This window comes from Chenopodium quinoa, unplaced genomic scaffold (assembly GCF_001683475.1).
Source record: "Chenopodium quinoa cultivar QQ74 unplaced genomic scaffold, ASM168347v1, whole genome shotgun sequence".
Lineage (NCBI taxonomy): Eukaryota > Viridiplantae > Streptophyta > Magnoliopsida > Caryophyllales > Amaranthaceae > Chenopodium > Chenopodium quinoa.
Window position 1 is genome coordinate 2,479,132 of NW_018745523.1, and position 15,200 is coordinate 2,494,331.

At 33.9% G+C, this 15,200-nt stretch overlaps 1 protein-coding gene across 1 annotated transcript; it reads left to right on the plus strand.

Moving 5' to 3' along the window:
- Positions 1-7,915: 7,915 nt before the first annotated feature.
- Positions 7,916-14,200, plus strand: LOC110715681 (transcription factor MYBS3-like). Its single transcript, XM_021894285.1, has 3 exons — positions 7,916-9,042; positions 11,766-11,962; positions 13,405-14,200. Exons 1-3 carry the CDS (start codon positions 8,676-8,678, stop codon positions 13,933-13,935), a joined length of 1,095 nt encoding a protein of 364 aa, XP_021749977.1. The 5' UTR covers positions 7,916-8,675; the 3' UTR covers positions 13,936-14,200.
- The last annotated feature ends 1,000 nt before the right edge of the window (positions 14,201-15,200 follow it).

Consider the following 15,200-nt stretch of genomic DNA (forward strand, 5'->3'; position numbering starts at 1 on the left):
ACTCCGAGTTGTAACTTTCTTGTTTTCATGCTTCTCAAACATAAATCTAATCATTAAATATCTTCATATATCAATAAGGGAGATGCATCCAAAAAAAAAAAAAAAGATTTCTGTTAACCTTAAAAGAAATCATTTTTTAACCTTATTTTGTTCAACTAAAATTATCTGTAATAAATTCAATTATTTTTGTTGAACATAAATTGTAATTAGTGACCTTACCTCATCATGGCTAATTAAAACTTACGGGGTAGTATATAACAATTTAAGTTGGATATATCAATAAGTGACGACTATTTCAATAATGTATGAATACGTGATTGAATAATGAGTAATTGTCCATATTTGGTCAAGATGATAAGAAAAATTGAAAAGTAGCCTAGTTGTTCTTGTTTGTTGATCATTGCTACATAATTTCTATATTATCCTTTGAGTAATGACAAATGAGTTATCGTATAAATTAATTTGAATGGATGCAAACAAGAAGCAATGAGATTAAAATGACCAAAAATGCGAATCACATTGTTTTTTAGACTTCAATTTAGCTGACTCTCAAAAATATAACCGCGTTTGGACTTTTTTTTTTTTTTTTTTTTTGACGGGAAACGCAAGCAATATTATTAACCTTCAACTAGGCACGAATCGGCCAAAACCAGATGAGTTACATCATGAGGATAATCCTCCAACCAAACTCTAAAGTCAATATAAGAATTACATAATTTGGCTAAGCTATGAGCCACCTTATTGCCTGAACGCTTCACAAAAGAAAAGGAGCACATCTGACATGATCGAGCAAGCAAGAGGATGTCATTGACGGTCCTCCCAAAGGCGTCTGGACTTCATTTCATCGAATGGACCGAATTTCACAATTTCTTACTCACAAAGTCACAACTCACATGCATGAGCATGAGCATGACCATCTGAAATTCATGGAAATTTGGTTTGATTTTGAAAAGAAAAGAAACGAAACGAAGAGCAAAAGAAGTTAATTTTTCCTAAGGAAAACTTTGCTACTCATTATTCTTTATTAGGAGCTTTTGATTTTTTAATTAATAGACCAACTTAAAATATGGAGAGATTTATTGTAATTTAGAGTATGTGTAAGATAAAGTGAACATGAGTTTTAGGTGATAAATTTCGCTTTTCCAAATTACTCCTTATCACCATTTTTTTATTATAAAAAATCCACCATTTTAAATTTGTTTTAAAAAAATATAAATTATTTTATCATCCTATTTAATTACTCATTAGAAAAAAAAAAATACTCTACAATTTCATCAACTACTCATTTTTTTTTACTAACAAGCTCTATTTCATACATTTTTTTTATCAACAATTTTTATACTTACACCCACTAATATTAATAGAGCCTAATAGATTTCTTATATTGCGAGCACAGACACATGTTGCTTGTATTTCTTAGCTTATAAATATAAGATGTACATTGACAAAATAGTGAAGAATATTGTGAACTTATTTTAAGTTGATACAATATGTTTTATTAAAATGTGATGAATAAAACTCTAAGGTCCTGTTTGGTTCACCTTAATTTTGCTTAACTGAAATTATTTTTACTGAACTGAACTTATTTTACTGAATTGAACTTAATTTTACTGAACTGAAATTATTTTTACTGAACTGAAATTATTTTTACTGATTTTCTATTATAATTTTCTTTAAGAAAACTGAATTTTATTGAACTAAACTTATTTTTACTGAACCGAAATTATTTTTACTGAACTGAAATTAATTTTACTGAACTGAACTTATTTTTACTAAACTGAAATTATTTTTAATTAATATTATTTTATTAAGGTGAAGAGAACAGGGCCTAACTCTCTAAGAGTATGACTCTTTCTAATTATGTTAGGATTTAGGAGTACATAAAAATAGAATCTAATGACATAATTATCACAAAGACAAACCCCAATTTTGAAGGCGGCTAGATAATTTGACTAAAATGCACCCAAAAAAAAAAATCTCGTCATATTCTAGTCTCTTTCAAACAAAAGAAAGAAAAGAACTAGAAAACTCCTTATAATTAAGTACTTTGATGTGGTCAGCTTTGCCGCAATTAGCCAATTATAGGCCGTCCAAATAGAGATATCAAATAATATTCCCAAGTGTGTTGGAGTCCAACTACCTAAAAAAACAAATTTGGTTTTGCTTCATGTCAATTTTTTCTTTAGTTTTATTGTACATATAAATACACAAAATTCCTTATCTATACAAATTATTGGCATTTATTGTGGTGCAAGAAGCTTGTGGATATGACCACTTCCTAGCAATTGTAGCCTTATCGTCGTGGTGTTTGTAGCGATTGAGGTCATTTACTCATTTTAAGGAGATTGTGACGATTGTTGCCAATGTCACGGCCAAGAGTAATGGGAGGGTTACAAAGGTGTATGTAGACCATGATCTAACACCATACGACAATGCAAAATTTGTTTTAAAGCATTAGTATAATAATACGTTTCATCTTAGCCCTCTTAGGTTATGCATAAATAGACAAATAATATTATGTAAGTTACATCCGTTTCTTTCTAATTTACTCATTTTGATTTTATTTTTTTTTAAATGTTATTTGATAAATTTAGGTTACCGGCATTTTTAGAGGTTGGTAGTCTAAAACTATATTTCATGATTATAACTAGGGGCGGAAGGACCGGGGGGGAGGGGGGGGCTACAGGTGGAGGCACAGCCCAGATTTGCAGTCCACTTTTTCAATGCTTGCCCCCCCCCCCCCCCTAAAATTATTACATAGTACTTCTGTTTTTTTATTAGTTGACACGTTTTGACTTTAGCACTATTCACACATTTCAATTTGACCGTGTTTTGTGATTTATATGTAATGAAAAATATAGTGATGTGAGATCTTGTTAGAATCGTTACGGAATAAAATTTCTAAATATCAACTTTTTAGAGTTTTTGCTTATCGGAAATTGAAGATAATATTGGTTGAATTTGTGCACTGGCAAACGTGACTAAAGAAACGTGTCAAATAAAAAGAAACAGAAGAATTATACTATTAAAGACACATAAATTTAAGTAAACAAGGCTTGGTATGTTGATATAAAAAATTAATTTATGTGATATAATTTTTTAGAGTTATAATCTAATAATTTTTTGAATAAAATTATAATTCAATTTGTACATCTGAAATATTGGTATTTTATCGAAAATTAAACTCTAAACTAACAATTTTATGCTAAAATTCTATCTAAATAAAATTCTAAATTAATTTTTTTTATCTTATGAAGTTTATTAAAATCTATCCAATGTGGCGCAACACTTGGCGAAAAGTTATAATGCCAAGTGTCGATGTCTCATGACCTGACTAAAAGTTTAGCTTTATATATTAGTTATTATATGATTTGGCTAATTTTTTTTGTCAATTGAATAGAACTTTAGGCTAATTGCTTACGTTTAATATGAAATATCAAATTTTTAGGGTCATATGCTATTTAATTTGATAATTATTGTTTTTTTTTATATTGATATCATGAAATCAAAAACACTAGTTTTTTTTTTTAAATATATATATATATATATATAATTGCTGTAAATTTTAGTGTTGAATCTTTATTGATGATTTTGCTATTATGAAAAATCATAGAGTAAAATTTAACTCTTTTTTTTAGTAATAATAAAATATTAGCACATTTAATTTTTTCTATTAACAAGTCCGGTCCCCATTAGACTTGAAAATCCTGGCTTTGCCCCTGATTATAACATGGTCTCATTAAGTCATTGATCAAAATGGACTATGTAAATAGAGTAAATGTTAAAATAGGTAATAAACTATATATTAATATTGTTAGGGCTACTGAATGGATCTTGTTGTAATTTAAATTTTAAAGGCCTAATGGAGTATCATGTTTGAATAATTTACTCTATTTACATATTAAGTTTGTTGGGTTTGACATTGCGCGGAAACAAAACTCGATAGCCGGATCGTATGCATAATAATTACTGCATAAACAAAAGCATGCAAATAAACAAAAAACACAAACACAAGAGAGAAGAGAAAGAAAGAATACTCACCCTCAACCGATGAGCTCGGACTTGAAAACTTCAAGTTCTGCAAGCGTGAAAGCCTCCAACGACTCACACCCTCGCTACCAAACCGTAACCGACCCCTACCCCGTAGCTTAAATGGGGCTAGACCAATTAACTTAGAGTTTACGAACAAAGATTTTCTCGCTTTTGGAGATCCCTTAGAGTTTACCAACTTAAGTGAAGTTCCCAATGCCTAATAATTGGTATTTATAGAGAAATGTTCCCAAGAATTCCCATCATCTTTCAATGTGGTATAGTCGGTAAAAAGGCAAAAAGTAAGATTTAATTTTAAATTAAATTTAAAAGCCAAAACAATCGCCAAACAACAAGCTAAGTGGCACAAAGAGAGCAAGGGGTTAGGTGAGGACCACAAGGCAAGGACCACCTTCCCCTTGCTCCCCAAGAAACCACCCCTTACACTCAGCCCTAATCAAATCCCGCCAATTGGCAGCGTGGCTTGCCTTGGGAGCCAAGGTTACCTTGCTGGCGGCCTGGCCCCTTGGCTGGGCTTGCTAGTTGGCCCATGCGCTAGCATCCTCGCACCAGCCTGCAGCAGCATGCCTTGCACATGCGGGTTGCTAGGCGCTGCTGTTGTGCCGCGCACCAAGCTCGGTGTTAGCAGCAGCTAGCGAGGCCTAGAGTGCTAGCTTGCGGCAGGCGCTACTAGCATGCAAGCTTGACCAAGCCCCAGTTAGCCATTTGTAGCCTAGCCCTCGCTTGGCTACAAATGGTTAGCAGCCATTTGTAGCCTAGGCCTCACTTGGCTAGGCCAAGGCGAGGCTACAACTATAATTTGACTTGTTTGGATGATTTTTTTTTCGTCTTGTTGATTCTTAAATTCGATTCGACTTTCAACACTAGGCTTCGACACTCTAAGCTCGGAATTCGACGTCGTAGTTCGTAAAATTTCTATTGACTTATTTAATCCTTCAGATTAATTCGTCGCTTTAATTATGTTACACGATTGGGTGTGACCCGAAGGGTTCAGTTAAGATTAAACTATAATATTAATTATATATTAATATTACTGATCGAAAGTGGCCTCCAACTAGACATCTGATCACTTGACCTCACTGAATAATTAACTTCCCTAATTAATTTCGAGCCCTCTATCGGAATAATAAACTTATTTGAAGGACACCATTCCTTTCAAAGTTGGGTGACAAAAATATTTTTACTTTATCTTGATAGTAATTTTTTTTTTGTTTATTTGATGGAGATAATTTTCTATTTTTTAATCGATTATAATATATCATATATTTTTTTGGCGGGATATATCATATATCCATATCCATATCTTATAAAAAGTTTGACTAAATTCTTATGAACGTGCATGAACATTTATATTCTTAAAAATGTTCTCTTATACATTTCTTTCCATTTGATTTCAAAAGCTTTAAAATTGTTCCTTGAATTCCCTAAATTGATTAAAATATTTTGTTTATTTCAATATTTAAAGCCATTTTTATTCTCTTCATTTCTGTATGTTTTAATGTCCTATTTAGAATTCATAAGACATTTATATTTCTAGATCGAACTCAAATTTTTTACCATTTAATTACTAAATCAAAGTAGCTCAACAAAAATTTTTCAACAATTCACAACTACATATGCAAATAGTTTTAATAAAATATTATGCAAATAGGCATAGGGCATAAAAGCCACAGGTATTGTTTTCAAAGGGCTAGCCATTCGTGCATTGAAATACCTAGTAAGTATGAAATATTAGAATTTTATCGAATATTAGACTCTAATGTGGTCTTGTTCGCTTCACATTAAAAATAATTTTAGTTCAACAAAAATAATTTTAGTTTAGTAAAATTAATTTCAGTTCAGTAAATATAATTTAAGTTCAGCAAAAATAATTTCAGTTCAGTAAAAATAATTTCATTTCAGTAAATATAATTTAAGTTCAGCAAAAATAATTTCAGTTCAGTAAAAATAATTTCATTTCAGCAAAAATAAGGTGAAGTGAACTGGGCCTAAGTCTAATGAAGAAATATAACAGGGAATCAGTAAAAATAATTTCAGTTCAGTAAAATTTGTTTCAGTTCATCAAAAATAATTTTAGTTCAGCAAAAAAAAATTTATATTCTATAAAAATAATTCCAATTTAGCAATAATAAGTTAAAGAGAATGGAGCTTAACTTTTTAAATATCTAATTTGAATTTTGTGGATCCCTTAAAATCGGAAGGAAAAGTCTAACCAACTTAGCTATCCATCATTCTCCACTTACCTTTTTTTTATTTACTTTTTTTTTTATAAGGAGATAATAATGAAATCGCTACCATAATATTCAATAATAATTAATAATAAAAAAAAAGAGTTATATAGGTTCAACTAGAATAAGTTAAGTTCATTTATAATTAAAAAAAGGTTAATTTATACATAAAAAAAAATTAAGTAAAAACAAGTTTAATCGGTAAACATTAAAAAATAAATACAATATCTAACTAGTAAAAATAAGTTTCAATCATTAAAAATAATTGAACTATAGTCCGTAGTAAAAATAAGTTTTAAGCAGTTAGATTTATTGAATTTCTTTAAAAATAATACTTTGTATAAATAAGGTGAAGAGAACAAGACCTTTGTATCTATTTATTGAAATCCCAGGAGTATATTAGGGATGATTTACAAAATTATGGTTATTTGAAAACTTATTTACACTTTTGCCTCATAATGAAAACTTAATTATAGAACCATTGTCCACGTAGGCTCGGATAAGTTTATTTTTAGCGGTTTATGTACTCCCGTTCACTTCACCTTATTTTTATAGAACTGAAATTATTTTTGCTTAACTTAAATTAATTTTACTGAACTTAAATTAATTTTACTGAACTGAAATATTTTTTGCTAAAATGAAATTACTTTTACAGATCTCTGTTATATTTCTCCTTTAAAGTTACTGATTTTTACTAAAGTGAAATTATTTTTACGGAATATTATTTTTTTTTAAGGTGAAGTGAACAGGGACTAAAACCGCAACTTGAGGTAACAGTTTTGACCTTTATAAATTGCTACTCTGTATCTTTACTTGTAATACTAAAGACAAACCGCTACCTTAAGTAGCGCTTTTAGGCTAAAACAACTACTTAAGGTAGTGGTTTGTGAAAAACTACCCAAAATATATTCACGAGCCTACTTGGACTGTATTTTCGTAAAGAAGTTTCATTCCAACGCAAAATCGTAAATAAGTTTCATTCCAACACAAAAAACTACTCTCTTCGTTTTTAAATACTTGCTCCACTCTCCATTTGCGACCGTATTTAAATACTTGCTCCATTTCCTTATTTGAAAAACATTTACAATAATTAATTAATTTCTCTCATTCAGTGGACCCAGCATATATTCTCTTTCCTCCAATTCTCTCCACTATTTTTGCTTTCTACGGAGTATAATTTTTTATTCTTCCACCAACCCCACTATCTCCATATTTTATTACTTTCTCCAATTCTCCTAAAACTTCGCACATAAAAAAATGGAGCAAGTATTTTAAAACGGAGGGAGTATACCTTTGTAAATCATCCGTATATTAGTCACTTTTTTTTTTTTTTTTTTTTTAGGGCAATTAGTCACTTAACAAGAGTAGGATAGTGCAGTTGTCTACTCCTTGTCAAGATTATGCTTAGCTTGGTAAATCTATCCAATAATCACTCTAATGAGTGTACAAAAGCTGTACAATTGAATCTAATAATTAAACTTACCTCCAATGTTTGATTTCTTTCCCTCTGATACAAATTATTTATGATCTCTTACCTTATATAGGATACTTATTTATTTTTACGCGTTATATTAAATAGATCAAAAACAATAAAAGTTGTAACATTTCCTTTTAAAAAGTTTCCAGCTCTCCGCATTATCCTTACGTTTTTAAAAACTAACTCTGCATTATCTTTGCATTTAACTCACTTACAGCTAATATATTAGAATTATTACACATTTTTCTTACTAATCAAAACTAGATCTAAAATATTCTATTTTTCAAAAGAACTAGATCTAAAATATCAATACGAATTTTTCATCGTAATACTCCCTCCGTTTTACAATTATGTTCCTACGAATAAATATAAATACTCCGTACATGATCGTATGAACACAAAAGAAAAAGGAAAAAGAAAGCAGGCAGGACGTTGGATTCACTCCACACATGACACACACCGCGTTAATTCATTCTCCTCCTTGATCTCTTCTCCTCTCATTTATAATCCTTTTATAACTCCCTTTTTTGGAAACTATTAATCCCCATTTTTCTTTCTTTCTTCCTCCTATAAATATATTACAATACCACACAAAAACTTCATCCACCCCTAGAAAAAAAAAAAAAAAAAAAAAAAACACTCACTATCTTTTCACTCTTCTTCTACAAATCATAAAATCAAAATTTTCAAAATTTCATCTAATCAAAAATCTAATTTTATTTATATTCAATCTAATCCAATTTAATCCCCCCAAATTCACAATTATTTATATTCATAAATCATAAATCAATCTCACCATTTTATTTCTTTTCATCAACCCAAATTCCCAAAAAAAAAAAAAGAACAATTTTTTTTAATTTTTTATTTTACATGCAAATCCATTTTTTCTAAAAAAGTTGACACACCCATTTTACTCCGCCATGACAAGGCGGTGTTCTCATTGCTCAAACAACGGTCATAATTCTCGTACATGCCCAACTCGCGGCGGCGCCACCGCTAACTCAACCGCCGGTTCCGGCAGCTCGTCCGGTTGCGGAGGCGCTAGAGGCGGCGGCGGCGGCGGAGGTGGTGGTGGGGTGAGGTTGTTTGGGGTGAGATTGACGGATGGGTCATTCATGAAGAAGAGTGCAAGTATGGGAAATCTGTCTTTGTATCACTCAAATTCATCAGCTGCTGCTTCACCAAATAATAATAATGCTAATTCTGCTTCTGATGATCATGGGTATCTTTCTGATGATCCTAATCATGCTTCTTGTTCATCTAATCGTCGTTCTGAGAGGAAAAAAGGTGGGCCCTTTTTCTAGATTTTTAAAATTTTGATTATTTGGATCATTTATGTATTTTTTTTTAGCTTTTTTGGGTATTTTTTTAATGTTATTTTTGGTTGTGTGATGAGTAAATATTTGTGGATTTTTATGGGTGTTTTTTATGTGTTTATTTTAAGCATTTAAGAGAAATGAGGATAAAGCCAATATATGTGATGTGGGATTTGAGCAAGTGGATATAAGTTGGTATAATTATTGATTTTTTTTATTTTTAATTTTCAATTTTATGATGAAGTTGGTGGATTAGTAATAAATGATGATGGATACAGTTGGTTCTGGTTTTGTTCCTTGTATGTTAATAACTTGACAATTCCAATTATACTAATGTAATACTCATTGAAAGAATATTGCTATAGTAGCAAAATAACCCTGTTAGTGTTGGGGCGTTTTGAGCCTTGTGACTCTTGTGAGTGAATAGAGTACGAGCCCGGAATTATACGATATTACGTAATCTCCTTGTCCAGGACCATATGATAGTAGTTGAGGGGCGTGATCGCGTGAGCAGGTTGTGATTGAAGGATGTACTAGTCTGGGACCATACGATAGTACGTAATCCAGGACCATAGTATAGTAGTTGGGAGGTGGGGGGTGAAGGGGATAGAAGTAAGATGTTACACCTGTGTATAGAACCAAATTTTGGAATTGTGGTGTTGGAAAGAAATGATGGATGGTATATTGACGGAATTTGGGATGGTATATTGACGGAATTAGGGATTTTGAGGGGTGTATAGATGTTCCACGTATTGGTTTGTTATTGGAATTTTTTGATAGGACGATGTTGGTTGTTGTGCTGTTGAATAGCATGCTTGATTTTCAAGGGGATTAGACATTCATGCTTTTTTGATAATCTTAAACATTTGTGGTCCTGGTATTAGAATTTATGGATAGCCCCTTATCCTAGTAGGAGATTAGTTTAGTAGTATGTGTGTTCAAGGTATACTGCTGCATGCGACAGTACAAGCTGAGATGATTTGCTGTATCGAGTCATGTTGTTGTGGGCATCCATGTCTCTAGTATTGTTCCATTGATTACTCAGATTCTTGGGAGGAGTTTTGTAGGTTCTTGGACTAATCAAAGCTTTTTGATCGTAATTGATTTTGTGTGAATGTCTGTTATATGTTAATGATACGGGTCATAAGGACGTGCTAATGCACTGTAGAAGGACAGTGTGTTTTGAGTCACGTAAAAGTTATAGATTGTCTGAATGCAGTAGTTACAACTCTTACAAGGTGTGCTGATCTTGGGGGCTCTGTATATTTGATCAATGTGATGGTGGGTGTGTTTAATTTCATCAATTTGTATCAGTGTACGTTTCAAGAAGTTGCTGACTGCTAGGTTTTTGCAATGAGCATGGATAATGGTGGCATTACCAACTGCGTGATAGTAACTTTACATTTTTTTTTAATTCTGCAACCACTACACATGAATGGCCTATGACGAAGACTGAGATGTTTACTGGGTGTCAACTTAGGATTCCTGAACTTTTCCATGTGAATGGCCTTGGAGTTGCTGGTGGATTAGAAGGGAGCAGTAGGATTGGTGTGTCTTGACTTGGTGTAATTAGTGAAAATGCAAGAAACACTATTGATGAGCAAGATTGGACATGTATTTTAGGGTGAGGGAGTAGCTGCTCCATCTCACCTTGTCCTATTTTCACTGTGGAGGGGAGAGGGATGTTGGTTTGGTGGGGATAGATATGAGGGAAGTGTTTTAGGGGCTGGTTGCCTTTGGGTTTGGGCCCATTGGCTGAGATAGGTAGGACAGGCAGTGGCTGGCGTACCATGTGAAAAAGCGGGGCCTGATTTGTCTCATGTTGTTCCAACATCATGAATCAATAATGTTTTGAGAATACTTGTGAGGTAATTTGGTAGTTTGGTAAGGTTGACTAGCACTACCCTTTTTTCTCCTCAGCTTTAAATGGCCTCACATGCTTTCGTGGACTGGAATTGTTTTCGCAAACCTTGTTGATGTTGTTTTATTGCTTTTAGTACTGTCTTGATGGTTTTGCTTTTGTCTTCTGAACTCTACCGAATTCCTATGCCCTTTTACTATGGACTTGAGGGATGTGTTCATGTCAGGATGTCAACTACTCCCTCCGTCCCTAAATTACATTCCTACTTCTCTCTATTATGTGAGGAATAAATGCTAGAAGTAGGAATGTAATTTAGGGACGGAGGGAGTATATTGAGTCTACCTAAACTTTGGAAGATTTTTTAATCAGCTGACAAAGCTTTGATCGCCTTTGTTTGTTCCCCCTCCCTCCCCCGGTGATCTTTGCTTTAGTTACCTTGTACGCGAAGACAAACCATAGATATATGTAAGCTTTTCTGCAAAGATGTTGGTTTTCCTGATTTTGATAATTATAGTTTTCCTATATGCTAAATTTGTTTGCCTATAATCTTATTGAACTAATGGTTTTTCCCTGCCCACCTCCTAACTCCATCTATATAGACTTTCATTTCTTGTGAGGAACTGAAATCTGCAGATGTGAACAAATTTCATCATTCCTGTAAATATGAATGAGTTTCATCTCATTATATAGTTTGGCCTGACATCTAGCTTGCTATCTTCTTCTTTTCTTTGTATGATACTGAAAACTGCAAATGTGAATAATTTTCATCTTATCATATAATTTGGCCTGATATAAAGATTGCTACTATAATACTGTTGTAATACTGTTTTCAGGTAAACCATGGACAGAGGAGGAACATCGTTTATTCTTAATTGGTCTGCAGAAGTTGGGTAAAGGAGATTGGAGAGGGATTGCACGCAGCTATGTGGTGTCGAGGACTCCTACCCAGGTGGCAAGTCATGCTCAGAAGTACTATATTCGACAGAAGAATGCCAGTCATAGAAAGAGGAGATCTAGCCTTTTTGACATGGTTAGTTTTTTTTTTTTGTTTTTTTAACCCTGATTTAATGCTGCACTGATGGTAATGACATGTATATGACGCCATTTTTATATACCTTTTTTTTTTTCCTTCCCCATACTGTGAATAGAGATTTAAGCTTCATGGATAACATAAATTTTTCATGAACAAGCGCCAATGTATAGTCTGGTATCTCAGTATTAAGTCGTGACATTTTTTGCAGCACAGAACAGATGACAAGGATGTGGAACCTGATTTTTATTTATTTATTTTTTTTATAACAAAAAATTTACGGACTAATATGTTTAAGATGTCTCTTACATACAAGGAAGTTGCTAAATTTGTAAAAGGTAAAATGGTCTCATTGGGATTTGCTTGTCATATCTGGTTATCCATTCACCATTTATTAAATGATAAACATGGGGACATCCGGACATGTAGGATGTGGAGAGATATTTAGGATAGTCAACATTCAGTCTTTTCTTTGAATGTATATTGTTCATATATGTGTCATTGCCAAATATATATTCTGAGCTTGCTTACCTTTGACTCTTTAAGAACAGCCATACTCTTTTTTGTTTGTTCTCGCTTCAAAATGTATGTAGTAGTGATTCCAAGGTCCACTTTCTATATTGCCCGGCTTTTTCCATCATTGCCCTTTGTATCTCCTTAAAAATCCATCAATTCTATCCTGTGTGGACACAACTCTATATTGTATGTGTTCTGTTGGTCTTTGAGTGTTGGACACAGAACATGCAGCCTTCTAGAAGTGTCTTTGCTACCTAGAAACCCACATGTATGAATTGTTTATGCTTAGGTTTATTTTGAAACGATAGTGGGGAATGGGGCCCTATGCTTTGCTTTCAGCTGGCTCACTTATTGACAATTTGCTGGCCGACACAATATATCCACCATAGTATCTGTCTAGTTACATACTAAAGTAATAGCTTATTGGTCATTTTTATGACATGCTGTGTGGTTTCTTGAAGGTTTTCCCTTGTCTGAAAGAGAACAATTCCCTACTTGCTAAATCACTCGTGGTTTGCCTCTCTAGCTAATGACTTATTGCACTAAGGGCTGAGGCCTGTTATACACTAGTTGTCTTAATGTTTGAAAGTCTTGAGAATTTATTTTTCAATACTCAATAGTGCCTTGTGTTTATGGCATATTAGTTTTTTTGAGTTAAATTTGTTTGGGTAGGGTTCATGAGTAAGAACACCCAGTAGTAGAGTTTGCCAATGATAGTACTATATGTGCATAGTTTTGAAATGTTCTTCCACTAACCTTGTTTTAGGCCTTGATTTCCTGGCCACAATAATTTATTCTAGAAATAATTAGTTTTTTTCCAAATTGCATCTGGATGTACATGCTCATACTCGGGAAATTGTTTTTAAAAGAACTTATTAAACAATTTTGGTCAATTCATCCATATTGTTATGTTTCTTATGTTTCAGGTAACTGAAGAGCCTGAGACTGTGCCTGAAGAACAATTACTCCCCCCTCCGCCTGAACCTAGAGAAACCGATAACGCAACCTCACTGCCATCATTAAATCTCTCTCTTAGTACAGAACCTGAGCCCATGGAAGCCACTTCCACAGAAGAAGTTAAAGCAAATAATGAAACTCAGTCACTCCCGAACAACTTGACACCTTCTGTTCCTGCTTTCTATGTACCCATTCCATATCCACCCTTCTGGACACAACCCACAATCCACCCCGAAGAGGATAAAAATGGTGAAAACTCACAGCAGCATCAGGTCCTAAAGCCCACCCCAGTGCTTCGGAAAGAACCTGTGAATGTTGATGAACTTGTGGGACTGTCTCAACTCAATCTCAGTGAGACTGAAAAGTCCCATGTAGTTCCTCCACAGCTCTCTCTTAATCTTCTAAGTGCTCCATCTCGACAATCAGCATTTCATGCAAGTGTTCCTGTTAGCAGCTTAGACCTCACTGAAGGAAAGAACAGCGTGATTCAAGCAGTCTAAAGGATTTGAAGAGGATAATCTTTTATCCATCTTTTGGATGTCTTTTGTTCTGTTCGATGTAAACTATCTTTATTGTAGCTGGTAATAGGGTGCTGATAGCAGTTCTTAGCTTTCTGTCTTTGGCTTATGAACCTTTTAGATTAAATTTTATTAGTTGATTTACATTCTTTCTCCCTGTAAGGAAACTAGAATATTTCAATAATTGAGAAGAAAAAAAGAAAGGGAAGCAAAATGGCCATCTTGTACATCATCTTTGAAGAATCAAGTTTCTCTTGTCGGTTATTTGATATGCTTTCCTTTCTTCCATTGCTGTGATGAATTTTAAGTTGTAACCAAATAGTTAGATGTTATCAGGACTAATCACACCATAAAATTGCTGCAGATTGTATCATGCATGTCATCTCATTTAATTTGTTGAAGTCAACTGACAGTTTTGTGGTAAAGAAGGCATGTTGGTAAAGAATGGATATCAATCATATCATGATGTGCCCTTGAGCAAATATGATTGCAAAAACTAAAAGGAAAAATACACTTTAATAATCCCAACTATGGACAATTTACTTACAATAATCCCAACTATTGATTATTCTACAATAATCCTAACTATTAGGTGAGTTTTTCTCCAGCAGTCCCAAAAACCGGTTACCTGCTAAAAGGGTAAACTCTTTTTTTTTTTAAAACGCCACATGTCAACACATGATTGGCTTAATATAAAAAAAATAAAATAAAAAGAAAAAAAAATCAAAAGTCATCCCAGCCACCCCCTCCTCCGTTCAACCACCTTACACCCACCATGAAACCCTAGGCCATGGTGGCTCAATGTTTTTTCTTCGCCCAACACCGCGGCCCCGCCGCCTCGACCGTTCACCTACCCCCTCCGACCAATTGCAGCAGCGCAGCCCCACGCTGCTGTTCTCAACCACCACGAAACTCCCTTCTCTCTCCTTCTCGTGCCTCTTTCTCTCTCCTCCACTGACGAACACCCACAAACACCCACGCCAACGAACACCCACAAACACCGACGAACACCCACGAACACCGACAAACAACCACTGAATTCTCACGAACACCAACGAATACCCACGAACACCCACAAATACCGTACCCAAGAATACCCACGCTGCGATTTGGGGCTACTTGTGGTTTCACGGGCAAGGGCTTGGTGTTTTGGCCGGTTTCGGGGGTGCGGCTGGTCGTGGGAGCCGTTTCCGACTTGGGTGGCTGGAGAAGGTGGTGTTTTAGGGTTGGGCGGCAGGAGGTGGAGG